Source organism: Camarhynchus parvulus, chromosome 12 (assembly GCF_901933205.1).
Source record: "Camarhynchus parvulus chromosome 12, STF_HiC, whole genome shotgun sequence".
Taxonomy (NCBI): Eukaryota; Metazoa; Chordata; class Aves; order Passeriformes; family Thraupidae; genus Camarhynchus; species Camarhynchus parvulus.
Genome location: NC_044582.1, coordinates 3205422 through 3224449, shown reverse-complemented (window position 1 = coordinate 3224449; position 19028 = coordinate 3205422). Strand labels below are relative to the sequence as shown.

Here is a 19028-nt window from a genome sequence, read left to right as displayed (position 1 = left end):
TGTGTCTTAGTTGTGCTGTGTTTGAGTGCAACCCAAGATTAGCACTTAAAAGGATGATTCAAAGTTCACATTTACATTGGCAATGATGATTCAGATGAGGAAGGACAGAGATCTTTGCTGTTGGCTAGCTGGAGTCTGTTCCTTGCTCTTCTGGCTCAGGAGGATACAATTCATCCAAAATCAGCTCTGCAACAAAAAATAATAATGTTTCAGAGAATGATTTTTTTTTCCTGCTTCATACAGTATAATTTTAGCTGGTATCTGCATTTTAGAACATACTGATGGTAGAAGACTAGAGCAAACAACATTTCTGAAGGTTCCATGCAAACAGGTTTTTAGATTTGTCACACAAATGTCTCCCCTTCTTTTTTTTAATGCCTTTTTCAGGGACAGATTCCACTATCCCAGGCTGCTCCAAGCCCCATCCAACCTGGCCTTGGACACTTCCAGGGATGGGGCAGCCACAGCTTCTCTGGGCAACCTGTGCCAGGGCCTCCCCACCCTCACAGGGAAGAATTTCTTCCTAATATCCAATCTAAACTGCCTCCAGAGGTCTGAGCAACAACCAGCTGTGGTACTTGTTAAAAGAGAAAAGTGACAGAAGTGAAATTTTTATTTCTGCAACATGGAAAAAAGTCAACATGTGACTGATTTTTACCTTCAGAGGCACTCAGTTTTTGAGTCTTTTTGAGAATGGCTCTTATGCCTGGCATGGCTTGGTCATACTGGTGGAGAACTTCCAAACAGTGTTCATGGAACAGTTTATCTTTCTGAGACAGGCTGTGCAGGAGTAAAACAGCATCCCGTAAAAACTGAATAACTCGTTCCCTATGTGCACACAAGCTGGTCTCAGATCTGATCTTCATCCACTGTCTGTGCACCATCACAATTAGTGCCTTAACCACCTGCAAGGAAAAACAGTGCCTCAACACACAAAGACAAAAATATAGGAGCAGAAAAGTAATTTCAATGTGAACTTTACTGCTTAATCTCTTCAAACTTTCAAATTTCAGGATATTTTCTAGCAAGCCAAAGCCAGCTTCCTCTTCTGTTTCTCTACAGCAAAATATAAAAGGGGCAAAAAGCAATTTCAGCATTGAGTACTGGCAATTTGTCAGCAGGGTAAACTGGGGGAACATACCTCGAGGTAGCACTGACAGTCTGTGCCAGGAAATAAAACTGCTGCTCTGGAGCACCACATGCAGCGTGTCAGGAGCCTCACTGTCTGTTACAAACACAGGCTGGGTTAGAGTGAGAGCCAACTTATGATAATTCATTGCTAGTTTCAAATAGTCTTGGGGTATTTTTTTCTCCTAACAGCTGATGTCTTTTACCCTCAAAGTTGTACAAGTTTTTTTCCCTGTAATGCTCCATAGACAGAGTTTGCCTTGCACAGAAACCTTCTCAACTTTCTGATGAGCGAGGCTGACAAGGCCAGTGGCTTCTAATTCACTGCATACAGATAATGTGTTTACACTTAATATAATAGTGGGTGTAATGGAAAGGGTTCAAAATTCTTTAAAATGAGGGAAGTAGAACAAACAGAACCTCAAACAACTCTTGTCACTTCTGTCTGTACAAACAACACAAATTAGGTTTAAAAGCTATTCTTTCTATATATTACCATGACTGTTAAACAGCAAGGTAGCATTTCCACTGAATGCCAGGAATATAAATCCTAAATCACTATAGAGTGCCTTTAAATGTTATAAATACAATCAAAATGAAATTCAAATCTTGCTTCTTTTTACTCTTCTATTGCTCTAAAAACAAAACAAAGCTTAGTGCTGAACATCTGCAGCCATCCTAGGATCTCCCTTGGTTTTTTCAGTGACTTAAAAGGCTTTTATGACCAATGGTCTCTTCAAGGATAGTTACTGATTCAGTTTCAAGCAGGTCCTTTCAAAAATCAATGTAATCCCTTACTGCAAACCCATACTTGCAGTTTTGTATTTCAGCTAGAGAAAGAACTTGTTTTCAGACAGTTTGTGCACTATCCTGCTCCTCCCACTCCCCCAACTGGAAAGAGAAGGAAAGAGCACATGGACCTCAGCTGTGGTTACCTCTTGCTCCAGCTGAAGCCAAAGTATTTCAGATGCTGATTTATCTGGTCTTGATGTTATGTACATGTAGAGTGCAAGGAGAAGGCAGGTGTCTGAAACAGAGAGAACTTTGTTCTTTTTCCAACCAGCCACTTGTTCATGACAAAAATTAATTCTATCAGGCAAGAAAACACTTTGAGTTGTGTCTTAGGGCTCACAGTACAGGCTCAGCTTCTTGATTTACTTCCCACATCTTCAGCAGTGCTGAGGAAATTGGTATCCCTAAACATGATATTTGCCTTTGTGGTAATTCTGTCCTGGTTCATTCATAAGGAACTGAACAGAGATCATTTGTCATGCAGAGTACTGGAATCTCTGATCAGTGCCAAGAGCACAGATAAATTTAACTGCAAAACTCCTCAAAAGCCCCCTTTTCCTCATCAACCTTAAATACACAATCTAGAAAGTGCTTTTAAAATGGCTATCAAAAGCACTGCTTGTACACAGATACCACAGCACAAACACTCTCCAAATCATAAGCAGAAAACAAGTTTTCAGGTAACAGAGCAGGCTTTTGGCCTTCTGGGGTTTCAGCACCTTGGAGCAAGGCCTGTTTGCATTACTGTTGGTCATGGTAACATTCTCTGTCTGCTGCAGCGTTTACCTGAATGAGAACAGAGCTGAGCAGCCAGCAGGTGGTGCTGAGCAAGAGCTCCCAGGAGCCTCACAGTCAGGAGCACGGCAGGCAGAGGGGTCTCGGGCCGCAGGCAGCGCTGCAGCACCTGCGTACTCAGTAAGTGCTGGAAACTTCAAAACAAAACTGTGTTAGAAAAGGGAAGTGCAGTCACAAGTTAGAAATGCAGTATTTTTTGTAGACAGTATAATAATTTGTGCCTTTTAAGCTATTCAGAACATACCAGATCTCAAATTATCTGTCATAAATACAAAGTATGCTGGAAAACATTGTTATTTTGGCAGTCACTGTGCAGTTCACACTGGCAGTTTTACCTGCCAGAATGAGATCCTGTGCTTTCCTTCCTTATGTGCCTCCCAGCGATCACAAAAACCCCAAAATGAATGTTACAAAGCTTCTTCACTTTCAATGAGGCAACAGCATCTGCTTCATATGAATATCATCAGCAAACCTTGTTACTGATCAGGGATGATTATTACATTCATTAACAGCAAAGGCAAGATCCTCAGCTGCTTCTCAAATATGATCTGAGGTGTGATTTCTCTCATACATAGCACAGCTTCTAGTGGAAGCTGCCCAGATGAGTTTTAACAGAGAATGAAAACTGCTAAACAACAGACTCTGAAGTAATTTTAAAGCTGTTACTGACTTACTTTATTAATAAGTCCATAGTTGAATTTTCAGCTAATTTTACCAAAACCTTAAGGCTTTGGCTCAGGATATTGTCAGTCTGGGAACCCCTTGCAGCAGAAAAAGCTAAAATCTGTAGCAGCTTTTTAAACAAAGAATGTTGAGCTCCATCAGTATTGGGAGGATCCTGTGGAGCAGCCACCCCTCCTTTTGTCCTGCTCTCTTCTTTATTGTCACACTGATTGTCACACAACACATTTTTGTCCGTCTTGGAAACCTGTTCGTCTCCAGCAGCAGAACTGTTTTCCATTTCAGCAGACAGCAACGTGTGGACAACATCCCAGCTGTAGAACACCAGATAATAAAGGATCCCCAGTGATACGAGAGTTGTTTCTTCAAGGTTCAGCCTGAAGTCCTCCTTGCCTGAGCCTGTGTTTGTGCTGGCTCTGGAAGCAGCAGTTGGGTGGGTCCCACAGGCTCCATTCCCTGGCGTGTCCCCGAGCTGCTCTGCTTGGCAGAAGGCACCAATGTGGTGCTCCAGCAAGGGCAGGAGATGCACAGCACCCTGGATCCTGCTCTGTGTGAGGGGCAGGAGCCCTCCCTGACCTTCTGCTGGCCTTCCCTCACATAATCCTTCATCCAGAGCAATCAAGTTCAGTCCTGTTATTGCCAGTTTTTGAGCTTCTTGCAGGGATACAAGAGGAGCGATTGCTTCTTGAGTTGTCCTGCTGCTGGGGAGTTGGGTGGGCTTCCTGTCCAAATCAAAGTAAAAGGGAAATGCTTCATAAGAAAAGGCAGAGAACAGACTAGAAAGCTGAGTTATCCATATTATGAATTGAATAATAGAAAGGCCAGAGTACTAAGAGATGTCTGTTTCCAATATAGGAAATAAAGGGGAAAAAACATCATCCTACTCCTTGATGCCTGCATGGAAGAGTCATTTCAAAGCATTCTAGGTTTCATTACTAATAAAATAACCTATCTGAAAAGCAAAGGTATTTCAGGTATTAATTCTGTAAAGTGAAGAACTATTATAATTTCTATCCAATCTTCATATTTAAAATGCTTTATCAGGAAATATAAATATATTTTGGAAGGTTGCACAGCAATTGTACGTTACAATTTGAACACTGTTTATATTTTGAAGATATAAAACCAACTTTTTAATCACATCTTCACCATTTTCTTCTCTCTTAACTCATGATAATGTTTCTGTGCTTCCCTCATTGCAATGCAAGCTGCTCACAGATTTAGTTTAGTTCTGTGCCTTCCCCTAACTGATAATCAACCTAATTTATTTTTTAAGGATGCTCCAGTGTTTGGTATGTGTGATAATCAAAGATACAGAATGATGTTCCAAATTTTGCACTAAATGGCCTAAGCAGAGCATGATTTACCACAGGGAATGAGCTGTCCTGCATGACCAAGTGTTTCTTAGTACAGAGAATGCCACTGTGCTGAACATGGCAGATACAGTTTAACAAAGAAAACAAAGCTTACGTATCCAAAGAGTTGGGTGGCAACACAGCTCCAGGTAGAGGCTCAGAGTTGCTGCTGAGAAGGTGGCAGAAACCTAGAAGTGACCCAGGCACTATGGGCTGCTTCATCAGTGCGTTCAGCAAGATAGAACCTGGAAGGATACAGAATTTTCTTTGGAGAAGATTTGCCATCATCAACAACAAAAAAATCAGTATTTCAGAAGATCAGCCTTATTGCGAGAGTGCTCGCAACCTCAGATTTGTTTTGGTTTTTTCATGATGAACCTTGTTTCTTAACAGGAGGATGATTTTCAGAAAAATTAATTTTAGATATTTAAATACAAACCATTTACATTTAGAGGTCTTCTAATTATGGTCCCATATTAGCAAAATAGCTTGAGCAGAGTGATCACATATCCCAGCTGTTCAGGTGACCTGCCCTCCATTTTCTACTCCAGACATTGAAATTATGTGATGCAATTCCACTAAGATAGTACCCTAAAGAATTCTTGGAGCTGACTGTTGAAAATGCTTTATAGTGTTTGTTTTTTTAAGGTACATTTTCCCTGGTTTTATCTCTGCATTACCAGAATGATATTACCTTGTGTTTTTCGTTTGGGGACAGAGTTGTAGGAACCATTTTTTCCTGTTGCTTTGTGCTGCTTCAGGGATGAAACTTCAGGATGGGTTATCTTCCTGTCTGAAACAAACAGGGATTGGGAGAACACAGATCTGCACCCACCCATCCTGTACACACAGCCACAGTGTTAGATAATCTTTTAATCACCTCTGTATGTCACAATTACCAAGCAAACCAAGGCCAAAAACCTTGCAGAGTTCAGAAAGAAAGTAAACCAATGTATTTTCTCAAACAAATAGGTATATTGAGTGTTGTTACCATAACAAACAATAGCAATACTAATGCTTTCAGGCTACTGCATTTTTCTTTTTGCTGGAGTTCCTACTGCCCATATTTTTAGAATGAACACTGTAACTGACAGCAGCAGCTCAGATTTTTCATGACTCTTCCAGTAAGGATTAGTTGATGATATCCACATTTCTTACATTTATTATTTCCCATTGCTATTAAAAAACCACTACTTTTGTTTCATATTATAGCAATCTTCAAATATATGCAGATACTAATTTCCTAAGGTTTACTCAATGAAATTTCAAGATAGAATTTTGTGAGAATTACTGCCCTACACAGAAAAGAGGAAATGAGTACATTGTTTCAGTTGCTTCTTTAAATACGGCTAAATATGTACCCTTTAAAACCCAATCCCCAAAATGCTAGAACAAGAATACAAAACATGCATTAGCTGACTAACAGACCAAGAAATAGGCAAATTATTTCCTATTCTTTATGCAATGAGAAGACAGATCAACAATTTGGATGTTTTAGTTCATCACACAATAAAATTTTTATTGCAGCCACTGGCCACTTCATCATTGCCACCTTGGCATCTGTTACTAAGGTATGAATTAAAATAATCTTCATGCAAATTTCAGTCATGGCTATTTAACTCCAGTTGGTATAAAGTGGAAAAAAAAACCTAACCAAAACCAAAATAAGTAACTGTGAACTGACTGCAACTATTCAGTCACAAAATACTTCTCTAATGTAGAATGTTTACATGTAACTAAAAATGTTGCAAGCTGTACATGGGTTTACCTTCTTTGTTTGAAGTAGTCAGGGCCATCAAATTTCCTGAGGAACTCGATGGCCTAGTGGACGTTTCAGCACTGAAGGATTCCTTTGTAGGAAAAGATCTTCTTTCTGGCTGTGGAGAACATCCTCCTGATTTCACTTGTACCACAAGATTCTTTTTAGGGCTAAGATAAAAAGATAAATCAGTATTTATTTTTAAATTATTTTATTAAACAATTTATTTTCTTCGCACTGTTTGATGTTTTTGATGTTTTAGAGATACTTCACTATAAACTCTTTGAATTTCTGTCACAGATACAAGGAAGGCTCTTTTTTGAGCAAATTCCACAGATGTCATCAGACTTTTTTGTTGTATTTTTTAAAAGAGAATATATCTTAGAGTCACATGAAGAAAACCTCTTCAACAGTTTAACACATATATTGCAAAAATGAACAGAGATTCCTTTTCCAACTCCCCTACCTTGTTGTTGGAACTGCCTGAGGAAGGTGTTTGTTTCTCTCACAGTTCTGAAGTCGTGTTCTTAATTCATTCATTTCTGCATCCTTGAACTGCAGCTCCGAGTGCAGCGACTGTAGCTGAAAGGGGAGTTCAGGGCACTTTTACCAGTTCAGGAGTGGTGCACCAGAGCAACTGAGTTACCAGGGAGCTCCAGATCACCATCTGCTTCATGGGAACCCCCAGATCTCCACTTTTAGGAATGTTAGGCCCAGTTAACACTGAGAGCCAAGAGCCAGGAGTTCAGGCAAGAAGCCTTTGTGAGTGGCTAAGACAGAGCAAGTGCCATGCAGAGCATGGCTCCAGTGAGGCTGTAGAGCAGCCTCTGTCCTCCTCAGGGCTGCTCAGAGATGACTGGAACAAGAACAGCAATCTCATCAGAGCTACCAAGCATGTTCTGTCACTTTTCCCACTCTAACATACATTCCAGTTGCAATGTTCTCAGGATGGCTTCAAAAAAAAGCTGTAAGTAAATGAAAATTTCTACCACCTGAATTTACTCCTTTATTTTGGCAGGGGAAAACCCTCAACAAGTTCTTACAAGTGTTTTCTTCTAGGTAAGAAAATAAAAGTAAGCATTGTGGAAATTTCACACAAATTTCACACAAATGTTCTTCCTTTGACTAAATGGTCTGTGACATCATTCAGTCATAAATCAGCATCTGCACAAGATCTGCAGGTAACTGACATTACCAACCTTTTTGGAGAACTCTTTTTCTTTTTCACTCAAAATCTGAGATTTTTGCTGTTCCAGTAGCAGGTAGGATTTTTTCTGTTCTTCCATAGCATGCTCCATCTGCTGCATTGAGTCACGCAGAATTTTAATTTCTCCATTTTTAGTGAGAATTTCATCCTGCATTTTTTTCAGCTGCAAACAGAGGAATTACATTAAAGGATGGATATAGCCAAAAGTATGCATTTACATCAGTATGTGGTTGAAAATTAGGTGTATTTGTAATTTCTAGGGACAAAAATGCTCCTGGTAACCCAGCTCAGAAATTCTACACTTGTTGCCTCTAATATCTCACTAATTATATCAGGCTCAGCTACTGTTTTCTTTAACATAATTTAAAATTACAAGATCATCCTTCTCTTTCCCCTTCTTTGCAATTATGTTTTGGGGTGTTTTTTTTTTTTTTTAAGTCACACACATTAATAATTTATTCATTGTTTGGATGATAACAGTGATAATTTAATTATACTACTACATCCGTCAGGACAGCCAGCAAGCACTCTAAGACAAGGCACCACCCCCAGACAGAATCTTCATGATACTGAGTCTCTAATACTTCCTGAGCAGCCACTACCACTCAGAGACAAGACTTTGGGGACAATAAAGAAGTTACTCAGAAAAGCAAGAAGAAAAGATCAGAAAGACACTTCTCTGCAACTGTAAAATTATGATTTAATATGGTGTTCATGTAGGAGACTCCCTGATAAAGGTGGATAAAATAGAGCTGGGAAAGATACAAAGGATGGAGGAAGGGAAACAGTATCTTTGTGTAAATGACCGTCAGAAGGTAAAGTAACATAAATCACTTGAAAGTCATGTCACTTTCTCAAACCTTTTTAGTTGAACAAAACAACTCTGGCTGACAGGGCAGAGAAATTATTTGATAGGGAACAAATAAAACTGAAAAATTAGCATTTGCTTATCTGAAATGACCAAGAAATAAAATTTACTATTACTAGAGCTGTTTCTAGCACAACGATTTTAACACACCCCTGGATTACAAAGATTAGATCACCTTGATTAGAATTAAGTGCTTGGGACTGGATTTATCCCGCCTTTCAGTTGTTCCTATCAAAAATGTGATATTTAGAGGAGAAGGGAGGATATTGCCAACCTTCTGTTTGACTTCTTCATGCTGTGTCTGCAGCACTTCCAACTGGAATGCATCTCTCATCAGACCATCTTCTGCTCTGCTTCCTGCTGCAGGGAAAAGCCAAAATCTGAAGCACAGATGAAGAATGTGCATCACTGGTGACTCAACACCAAGGTTTGGATATTTGTCATTGCATACATCTGAATATCTTAGTATTTTATTACAATTACAAACAGGTAAACTGCCTTATCCAGCCACCACAGGAACATTGCTAGTGCTTGTGCATCAATTCTTATAACAGAAGAACCCCTGCCCCTTCAAATTTCTAGTTACAGAATGGTTTGGGGTGAAAGGGACCTTGAAGATGATCTCATATCTTAAACCAGCAAGATGACCCACAGCAAAAGCAAGCATTTGTTCTGAGATAATTTCAATTAATGCACAAACAAGTGTTCACTGAAAACTTATTCACCTGGAGAGGTGACAGATGTCTGGGTTGCTACGACATACTTAGATTAATTAAGCTCTCTGAGGTTCATTATGAAGAAGCCCCTGCTTTCGTTTCTTTCAAAGTAAAACTGAAAGTCACCTGTTAATACAAGGCATGCTGTGCATTTATTAGTGGAAATTAACAGGGGAAAAAAATCTGAAAGCCAACATGCTACCAGAATATGATACCTAAAGCATGCTGAAAGTTTAGGAAACTTGGGTTTTTTATTTGGCAGGTTTAACATGCAGCACCCTCATCCCAGGCTGGCATCACCCCACACACACCCCAGGCACGGGATTGTTATTCTCGTTACTCCTCCGCATCCCAGCCATCCCTGTGACACCGGGGGTACCACCGTGGGGTGCTGCTGCCCAGGGGAACAGGCAGGAGCAATTCCCTTAAGGGAACTTACAAGAGAGATGGAGCAAGTCTATTTACAAGAGCCTGTAGTGACAGGACGAGAGGGAGGGGCTTCACGGTGATGGAGATTTAGGTTGGGTGTTAGGAAGAAATTCTCCCCTGTGAGGGTGGGCAGGCCCTGGCACAGGGTGCCCAGAGAGGCTGTGGCTGCCCCTGGATCCCTGGCAGTGCCCAAGGCCAGGCTGCACAGGGCTGGGAGCACCTGGGACAGGGGAAGGGGTCCCTGCCATGGCAGGGTGGGACTGGATGCGCTCTGAGGCCCCTGCCAACCCAGGCCATCCTAATGGGACAACAAACCCTTCCGAGCCGCGGGCAGTGAGGGGCAGCCGCCGGGACACACCGACCTTGCCGCCCGGCCCGGGGCAGCTCCGGGGCTCCCCACGCGTGTCCCGCGGGCGGATCCTGCGACAGCGCCTGCGAGGCCAGGATGTCGATCTGCTCCAGGTCATCCGCCGTGAAGTCATCGCTGTCCCCGAAGGGGTCCACGACGCCGGTCACGGCGCTCTTGGGGCGCTTGTGCGGGGGAAGGACGTTGCGGAGCGCGGGCGGGGCGGCCGCGGCCCCGCTGTCCCCGCAGAGCGCGGGGCCGCTCCGCTTGCGCGGCCCGGGCAGCGCCGCCATGGCGGGACCGGGACCCGCGGGGCCCACACACCGCGGGGCCGCCACAGCCACGCCCCCCCCCCCGCGCGCCGCGCAGCCCGCCAATCACCGCCGGGCAGCCCTCCCCGCACAGCCAATGGAGTGGCGGCGGCTTCAGAGCCGGCTGTAAGCGCCCTCGTGATTGGCTGCGGAGAGCCGACACGCAAGCGCCTCGCTGATTGGGAGGGAGGGAGGGAGGGAGGCGGGAAGGATCGTGCCCTCAGCGGTGTGAGGGGAAGCCGCTGACGTCAGGCTTTCGAGCGATGACGTCAGACTGGGCGGTGACGTCACGGTGATGGTTGTCACTCTGATGTCACACCTGGCTTCATCCCGGGCACGGTGGCGTCATACCGCAGCTGGGGTGCGGCTGTGACCCGTCCTGTGCGGCCGCAGGCACGAGTGCCCTCTATAAACTGGGGCCTCTGAAAGTGTCAGGAAAGTGCAATATTTGCAAAAGTCCCGTGCTAAACCCCCACTGTTAAATTCCCGCCGTTAACCTCTTTGTAATCGTATTTGGCCCGTTTTTAAACGGACTGAAAAATGGAGTTTCCAGCTCGGTATAACTCAGGTGGGTGTGAGGCCACAGCTATGTTGATAAACCTGCTGAGACCATAGTCTTGCAGCACGTTTTTAAAACAGGGTTACTGATTATTTTCACTTCTACAAATCAGTTTACAAATCCCTCGATGGTCTTTTAAGTGAAAACCACTGTGTCATTGTGACATATTCCCAATTCTGTTAGAGAATTCTGATTTCTCTTGTTCATTTCCCTGTTGCCCATTACATGCAGGGAAATTAGATTATCACCAGGGGATAATTTCCTTCATCCCTGCGCTGCAGGAGCAGCCTGTGCGGAGCTGTGAGGCCCAAAGAAAGCCCTGAGGGTCATTGCTCCCAGCTGTGCTGAAGTGCCTGCAGGTGATCCCAATGGAACCATCAGCTGGGGTTGCTCAGCTCAGGTGCACACAAAAGGGGTGGTTTCAGATGAAAATTGCACTTGCAGCACTTTAGTTTTGAGGTGCTACCTGGAGGTTTTATTTTTGTTTCTCTAAGAAGTTGTTTTATCAATTATGTGCCAGACTGGGGAAATTGTGGATGGGTTTGATGCTCTAAACACTGAAGGTGTCATTATTTATGCTTGGAATTATTGTTTTTCTTCCTCTAGTGGGAATGGGAACATAATGTTTGTCTTTGTAGTCTTGCCATAAAGAAAAGTTTCTTCTTGCTTTTAAGAATGGTTTTATCTCTTTGTGAGTAGAGAGAGAGATGCTTTGAGGAGATGGAGTAAAACCAAAATTTCTTGTTTAGTTTAAACCCTCTCCTGGCAATTTCTAGTGCTCTGTTTCTACTGCTTGTGTTTCTAGAGACATGTATTGAGAGCTTAATATAAGTAATCTAAAAGGAACTGGATTTAAACATTACTTGTTCTTAATTCTAGGTGGGTTTGTTTGGATTTTTGTTGTTTGTTTGTGATTTTTTGTTGTTGTTTAATAAATTAATAGGACTGTGCTAGTATTACTGTTTTTTATTATTGCTGCTTTTAAATAAGAGTGTATTGTTTGAGTGGTATACCTTCAGTTTTACTTTCTCCTCTTCCTCTAGCTGAAGCTGGGGAGAAATAGAATGGTAAAGCACTTGCACAGACTTTATTTTTAACAAAATAAACCAAGATACTGAGTTTGTTTTCCTCTATTCCAGGTGTTCCTGCTAAAGAGAAAATGACTTGCCGGGGATTGGAACAACAACAAAGTAAGTCTGAGATGTAGAATTTGCTTTAAATACAGCTGCTCATGGAACCATTTTTTGGGCAGGGGGATGAAAGTAACACAGTTACAGTGCTTATTTCTCACTTTTCTGTGTCTTGCCTACATTGAGTCATAAACCTGAAATTCCCTGAGGAGAACACAAGAAACCAAAGTGTGACTGTAGCACTACCTGACCACTGTGGCATCTTTTGATTTTTTTATAGCCAGAATTTCTTGTTTTATTTGAATATTCCACTTAGGACTAATGGATCCAGGTGTCAGCCCTCAATTCATGTGGGCAGTTTTAGCATTACCATTTGGCTCTTGCAATACTTTAATTCCCTTTCATTTGCTTGATTCATTTGCTTTCTACTCTTACCATTACTTTAGTTTCTCAGTAGCAAGTTAAAACCAGGGTCCTTAATGTCTGTCCTGGCTTTAGCAGTGTCTTGTTTTACTGACTAAAGAGTAAAATCACTGGGATTACAGGGAATTTGTGCATTTATTCATTTGGGTGCACACATTGTGGAAGGGGGGAACTCTTTAGCATAATTTAGCAGTGAGGTTAATAACTTTTGTGTGGATTTTGACGGTTCTTAGGGCTGCTAATGGTATGTTTATTCTAAATGCTAGCAAGAGTTCTGTAACTCCAATGCAAGTGTTGTTTCTGCATCCCTTGTTTCAGTGAAGGTGGATGTGAATGTGTTTTGTGTTCTGATTTTCAAAACACTGAGTAAATCAAAACTGAAGTGGATGACTGAATCAGTCCAGCTACTAGCAAAAAATAATTTTTTTAGCTTAATTCCTAAAGTATGAGGTACTGAAATGCAAATGGGACTTCGGTGAAAACTTGTTCTAACAAAGCAGCATCTCGATCCAGACCTGAGAGTTGGTTAGGAGAGCAGTAGTCCAGATCTTGGGCAAATGTCAAGAGTTTCGTCATTTGCTGGTAGAGGGAAAGGAAATCCCATACGTCAGGGCTGACCTCGGAGCTGTATGTTTGAAACGGAGGTGGATTTTAGTCTGTGCTTGTATTGCGTCCTGAGAAAAGAGAGGGAAAGGGAACGAGGCAGGGTAACGGCGCTGTCTGCCCGGAATGCCGAGGGAGGGATGAGCGGAACCGCCCTCGCTGACCGGGCTGGCGATGAGGGCAGCGCCGAGCGGGGCCGGGAGCGCGGCCGCGCGTGGCACCCGTTAATTCCGTTGGGCCGAATGAGCGCCGGGGCCGCGTCCGGCCGGTGCCCCCGAGCGCTGCCCGCCGGGGCGGGCTGTCCGTGTGTCGGGCTGTCCGTGCGTCCGCGCCGGTCCCGCCCCCCTCCACGGCCGGCACAACAAACCCGCCCCGTCCCGCCCGCGCCGTGCGGCTGTTGCGCGGAGCCGCCCCCGGCCGCGGGGGCCGGGCCGGGCGGCGCTGGCAGCGGGGCCCGGGCGGACATGAGGACCGAGATCTCCACGGCGGCCGCGTTCGTCACCCGCCTCCTGCGGGCCGCCGGCGGGGTCGGCGAGGAGCAGCTGCGGTGCTTCCGCGAGTGCCTGCAGGAGGCGATGCGCGGTGAGTGCCGGGGGGCGTCCCCTCTTCCCGTCCCCTCTTCCCGTCCCCTCTTTCCATCCCTCCCCTGCATCCCTCCCGCACCCCGCGGGGCCCGGCGGAGCGCAGCCCCGCGCAGAAGCTCCTCTTTGTTCCCTCCCGCAGAGCACTACAGGCACCACTGGTTCCCCCTGGTGCCCTCCAAGGGCTCCGGCTACCGCTGCATCAGGATCAACCATAAGATGGACCCCTTGATAGGAAAGGCGGCGGGGATGATCGGACTGAGCCACGAGAGGCTCTTCCAGCTCTTACCCAGCGAATTAACGCTGTGGGTCGACCCTTTCGAAGTGTCCTATCGCATAGGTGAGGATGGGTCTATCTGTGTGCTGTACGAAAGCCCCCAGCCTGGGGGGAAGGCGGCCAAACAGCTGGAGAGCAGGACCAGCTGCAAGGAGGAGTGGAGGATTGGCAGATCCAGCCCTTCCAAGAGTTACAACATGATGACGGTTTCTAGTTAAAAACAACTCTTCCCTGTACGATGTTGTATGTATCCCAACCTCATGGTAAAGTTAGATGTAACTGAGCTTTTTTTGTTTTTAATTTTTTTTTTCACCCTATAGTCATTAAAGTCGTGGTAGTACTGCCAAGTTCTTTGTGGCCAAGGGCTAAATGTATAAAGCAGTTCTTTACACTGCATGTTCCTTTCCGGGCTGTGTCCTGTAAATGCACTGTACAGTTGGTGGATTGTTTTACACATTTATATTTTCAAAGAAGTTCTGCATATTTGTAATAAAAAGCAATATTGTAGCACTCTTTATGATGGGTTTTAGTCAAAAGTAGTACTTGCTAAAAAACAATCTCTAATTTGCAGAGCAATAACACAAAGGGGGGTGGGAAACAGATCTAACAAACTGCACATAAATCTTTCCAGTGATTTGTCTGCACAGACTTCTCTCAGGGTCATTCAAGTTTGACTGTGAGGCACAAATCACAGAAATAACTCTTTATTTTTCCTTCTTCAAAGCATGCATTTTTTTGTGGGCTGGGTTCCATCACACCCCAATATTTTAGCAAAAAGAAATGGGGAATTAGTTGTCTAGTTATTTCTAGTTATGGGAGTAGAAAAATAAAGACTTGCTTAAAATGCCTCTGACTTTTTTGGTGGTGTGCTTTTTTTTGTTTGTTTAGGGCTTTTTTGTTTGTTTTTGGGTTTTTCCCCCCAGGCATTTAACATTGCTCTTAAAGCTTGTTTTGTCTATTTCTAATAATTGCAGAAAGCTTTGTAGTTAAAGAGGTGTAGCAGTGAACACCCATCTTTATTTCAGATCACAACAAACACTGAGTTTTGGGAAAGCTTGCTGGCTGCCTGTCTTCAGCTGAATAATCTGGGGAGAGCTGGGTGGGTGTTTTTGGTACTGAATGGAAGCAAAAGTACTCTTCTAATATTTGATCTATTACAGAAAAAAAAAGCTTGAGTTTAGAAGGAAATGGAGTTTGGGTTTAAAACTGCAGCTTGCACCATGTAGGAAGCTGGAGTGAAAATTATCATCAATGCTGTAACTGCCTTGGCTTTTCTGGAACGTAAATCCTGCTGTTTCTCGCTTTGAGTTCCTTATTTTTGTCAGAGTCTCTAATACCAGTTGGGCACAAGTTTTGGTGAAGGTATCAAACACAGTAGGTTTGATGTAATAACAAATCTTTGTGTTGCTGGTTTATGTGGATACTCTGAGTGTTGATATCCCAGTAAAGGATCTGATTTACAGATATTGTGATTCCTATTCTAAGGAGCAGTGGTTTCTAATTCAGCCATAGAAGGCTGCCTGGCATTGCTGATTTCTGAAGCCTGGTGTTGGAGCACAGTTGAACACTTGATGAAAGGGAGCTTTGTCTGGTGTGAGCATGTCAGCAAAAAACCCCTCCTTGGGCTATGTCAATACCGTGGTAGAACAGAGTGAGGGAAGGGGCAAGTCTGGGCAAACTGGAAAGGGCAGAACTCCAGCTCACAAAGAGGTTTTTTCTTTGTTTGCCTTAGAAAAAGCTGTGGCTTGCTTCTTGCTGTTTGCTTATTATCTTGGAGGCAGGCTTGTCTAGAGGTATTTGTTTAATCTGGGGGAAATGTATAGTGCCATTTTCTTAGTAATTAAAACTCTGTAAAAATTGATTGTGTGTTTCTAGTCTATCACTCCAATAAATAAGTTTCTGGGTTACTTTAACAAATGGCTGTTAAAGGTCTGGTGGCAAAATGCCTTTTTATTAGATAAGATTGGAAATTGGTTTTCATGACATTGTTTTATTCTCTTGAGGCAGTAACACTTTCCTTTTCCTCTCTGATGAATATTCAGTGTGGGTAATCCTATTTCCTTGGGACCTCTAAGGGAGGTATTTGACACATTTGTCAGTAATTGAACAGAATAACTTTAAATCTGCTAAGGGTGAGGTGCCTTCTTTGATTAAATTTCATTTGAAGGCTAATTGGCCTTGCTGCACCTTATGTTAACAGCCCACTGGAAAAGATAGGTATGGAGTCTTTAGCTTAACAGGAGGTTTTCTGTAGCAGGAGACACTTGAAGTGGAATTGAAGATGACTTGGGAGCCAGGATATGATTTCCAGCTGCTGGGTGTGCTTTGAGGTGTAGGAGGGTTCTTCGATGTTCTGTTCTTGCCTGGTGTCTGTCCCTGTATGAGCAGAGAAGAGCCTGGGTTAATCCAGCCATGATGGATTCTGCTGCTTTTATTAATCCCTCCCTAAGCAATGGGATGTTTCAGATGTTATATAATCCCACATCTCCAGTGTCCAATGCTCTCTGTAGATTTGATGTCTATCATTGAATGGGCACTTTAATGCAAGTTAGGTTTCATGTATTTAAGCTGGTGGCATGGAGTTGAAGTCACTCTGCAGACAAACAGGTGGGGGGCACAGGAGGAGTTGAACAAAACCCACTGATGCAAAGCAAACACTTGAGCTGCAAGAAACACCCTGTGATATCTGTGCCATCTAGAGCTGCGTTCCATTGCTTTAAAAAACGTCAAAGATGTACTGACAGCACAAAAGCTCTTCTGAGGGAATAGACTGCTTGGTTCTAAGCCAGGGAGGCAGTTATTTGGAGGAGGGAAAGAAAATCAACTTTGTGGTGTCCCTGAAAGGTGATAAGTTTTGTGTTCTGCAGTTGCAACAAAAAAGGCAAAATCTTAGCACCTTTAAAATGACATACTTGTCACACAAGGCTGCCCACATCTCATTGGTCACGGCTTAGAACAGACCGGTTTGGATTCTGCAGGAGGGATTATTGCACGCTTGAAGCAGTAAAAATACATGGAGAAGAAGCAGTGCATGCTTCTTTGGGTGAGGAGGGGTTAACTGTTGGATAACTGAAGCTGAAATGGCGGGGGGGTAATCGTGCATCTGCCTGTTTCTCCAAAATATTGCCTTGCTGCCAAATTAGTTACATAACATTTGTCTGAGTGGTAAAATCCACCTGAGACAGAAGGTCCTGCTAGTTTATGCAGCCTGACCACTTGTGTGCTGCAGTTAGGGTGTATCACCCCCCTGACTAGATAACTGGGCCTAAGAGCACAGGGATTATTGGTTTTGCTGTGAGAACTTCAGGAGATAAGGGGATTGTCTGTACTTGTTTCAGGTTCTATTGCCTTTAGAGCTAGGTAAATTAATATATGACATTTTGGATGTTTAGGTTTAGTTTCTAACCACTGGTCCTCATCTCCTTATCCTCAGGATGAAAGGCTTTTTCAGTGTGTAGTACTTTGTATTGCCATCAAATTAAGCCTGTTTTTCGTATTTAAAGGATTAAAGAGATCAAGCTTTTAAAGTTTGAGCATAAATTATTTTCTTTTAACTGGGATTTACATACATGCTTTTTGCCAACACTTGTTCCATTTTTAATGTGTGCCTGAGAATGTGTTCCCAGGGAATGAGTGCAGTGAACCAACTGATCCAGATCACTCCATTCCCACCACGATTTGCTGCTCACCAGCACTGACAGTGCTGAGCTTCACTTCACTGAGAACAGTGCACAAGTCCTGACAGAATTGCTAAAATCATGCTAAAATTAACTCATTTTTAATTCCTGTAATGTGTTCCTCACAGTTATTTTGTCTAGAATGCCACATGTTTTAGGTGAAGTAAAAAACCTAAATAATGAGTTTGTGATTGTTCACACAAAGGACAAATCCCAGGTTTGTTTAGTAGCTTTCTGTACAGCTGGGTTGATTTGCATTAATGAAATTGTTCTCCTTTGATTTATACACTTATGATGAAGTGAATTAATACCTGATAAATTAACCTCCTTTTTACATTTAATCCATGGTTAAAAGTCTTGTAAGTCTCCTGCAATTATTAGTTGTTAATTTTTTTACATTGGGACACTTACTCTAGAGCAATTTTCTGTTCCCACATACACTGGAAATAGACATTGGGGTCCCACTGATATCCTAAGGCAGTTCTTCTCTTGGCCATTTTCTAGACTTTGTGGTTATGTTTTTCCTTATGAAACCCTAGCATTTATGATTTTTATATTATCTAGTCTAGTCATGAGTATATTTCTATGATTTCTTTATCCTCATGCAGTACAAAGTTATCCACATTACCAAATACAGGTAGGCAATGTTTACTGATGACTCCCAGCTTTTTGCTGATCACTTCAGTAATTTACTATCTTCCTCTTTTCAGAACTAGAATTCATTTAAGTGCTGATGTGTCTTAAAAGGTCTTTGCTTTTGTATGACTGGTTTTCTTAGCTATGGATTTGAACCATGGATTTTCCTCTTATGTTTTTAGCTTCCTTCAGATTTTTTTTCAACTTCATAATAATTTGTGTATGTTGGCTTTTTTCTGTTTCACCTTGGTTTTCTTTAATTATGACTGAGAATTTGGATTTAATTTTAATTCTGCCTCACGTTGTCTCAGTGAGGCAGCCCTCAGCCATCTTTTGCCTGTGTGTGATTCTCCAGGCTGATCCACGTTGCCATGGCAGAGTGGGAAGTTCAGTATTCTTGTGTAATAGAGGTGTGCTTATTTCTGACCAATAAAGTTGATACTTCTTATAAATTATTTTTCTCGTGGTTCCAGAGTCGCTCTTAGTAATATATAAGTTATAGGAGTAATAGACTTATTTATTTTCATGGTTCTCTTGTTGGGGACTGAATTTATTCCAGTAATAACGAGTGGTATTTTGCTTTCTGTTAGAAGACTATGTAAAATTTTCATTGAGAAGTAAATTGCTGATTTAAACTTGTAATTTGGGTAACTTTGGGCAATGTATTTTGGGATGGAATTGCATGGAAGGATCTCTCATCTGTTGGGGAGATTCAGTTGCCCCTTGTTTGCCATCAGCAGGACTATCAATGTCTA

General features: G+C 42.8%; 2 protein-coding genes across 3 annotated transcripts; one reads left to right on the top strand and one right to left on the bottom strand.

The window, feature by feature from the left end:
• On the bottom strand, nucleotides 1–10373 carry ATRIP (ATR interacting protein). 2 transcript variants are annotated; one of them, XM_030956978.1, is made up of 13 exons: nucleotides 10093–10373; nucleotides 8860–8945; nucleotides 7710–7880; nucleotides 6977–7092; nucleotides 6520–6680; nucleotides 5446–5544; nucleotides 4867–4996; nucleotides 3390–4118; nucleotides 2707–2849; nucleotides 2064–2155; nucleotides 1142–1225; nucleotides 659–905; nucleotides 1–186 (listed from the first exon to the last, which is right to left on the bottom strand). In XM_030956978.1, exons 1-13 carry the CDS (start codon nucleotides 10367–10369, stop codon nucleotides 125–127), a joined length of 2397 nt encoding a protein of 798 aa, XP_030812838.1. In that variant the 5' UTR covers nucleotides 10370–10373; the 3' UTR covers nucleotides 1–124. The 2 variants fall into 2 exon arrangements, with proteins under 2 accessions (XP_030812838.1, XP_030812839.1); XM_030956979.1 differs by having other exon boundaries at nucleotides 8860–8942.
• Nucleotides 10374–13216: 2843 nt separating this feature from the next.
• On the top strand, nucleotides 13217–15819 carry LOC115908461 (protein BTG1-like). The gene is made up of 2 exons (XM_030957032.1): nucleotides 13217–13684; nucleotides 13826–15819. Exons 1-2 carry the CDS (start codon nucleotides 13243–13245, stop codon nucleotides 14176–14178), a joined length of 795 nt encoding a protein of 264 aa, XP_030812892.1. The 5' UTR covers nucleotides 13217–13242; the 3' UTR covers nucleotides 14179–15819.
• The last annotated feature ends 3209 nt before the right edge of the window (nucleotides 15820–19028 follow it).

What these genes read in the sequence shown, in the direction of transcription:
- ATRIP (XM_030956978.1), bottom strand. Translation starts at nt 10,369, where the DNA reads ATGGCGGCGCTGCCCGGGCCGCGCAAGCGGAGCGGCCCCGCGCTCTGC. An exon ending in CCACCCAACTCTTTGGATAC is followed by an intron (nt 4,119 to 4,866) that starts GTAAGCTTTGTT and finishes TGATTTGGACAG; the next exon opens with GAAGCCCACCCAACTCCCCA. An exon ending in ACTGTCAGTGCTACCTCGAG is followed by an intron (nt 906 to 1,141) that starts GTATGTTCCCCC and finishes TTTTCCTTGCAG; the next exon opens with GTGGTTAAGGCACTAATTGT.
- LOC115908461 (XM_030957032.1), top strand. Translation starts at nt 13,243, where the DNA reads ATGAGCGGAACCGCCCTCGCTGACCGGGCTGGCGATGAGGGCAGCGCC. An exon ending in CCTGCAGGAGGCGATGCGCG is followed by an intron (nt 13,685 to 13,825) that starts GTGAGTGCCGGG and finishes TCCCTCCCGCAG; the next exon opens with AGCACTACAGGCACCACTGG.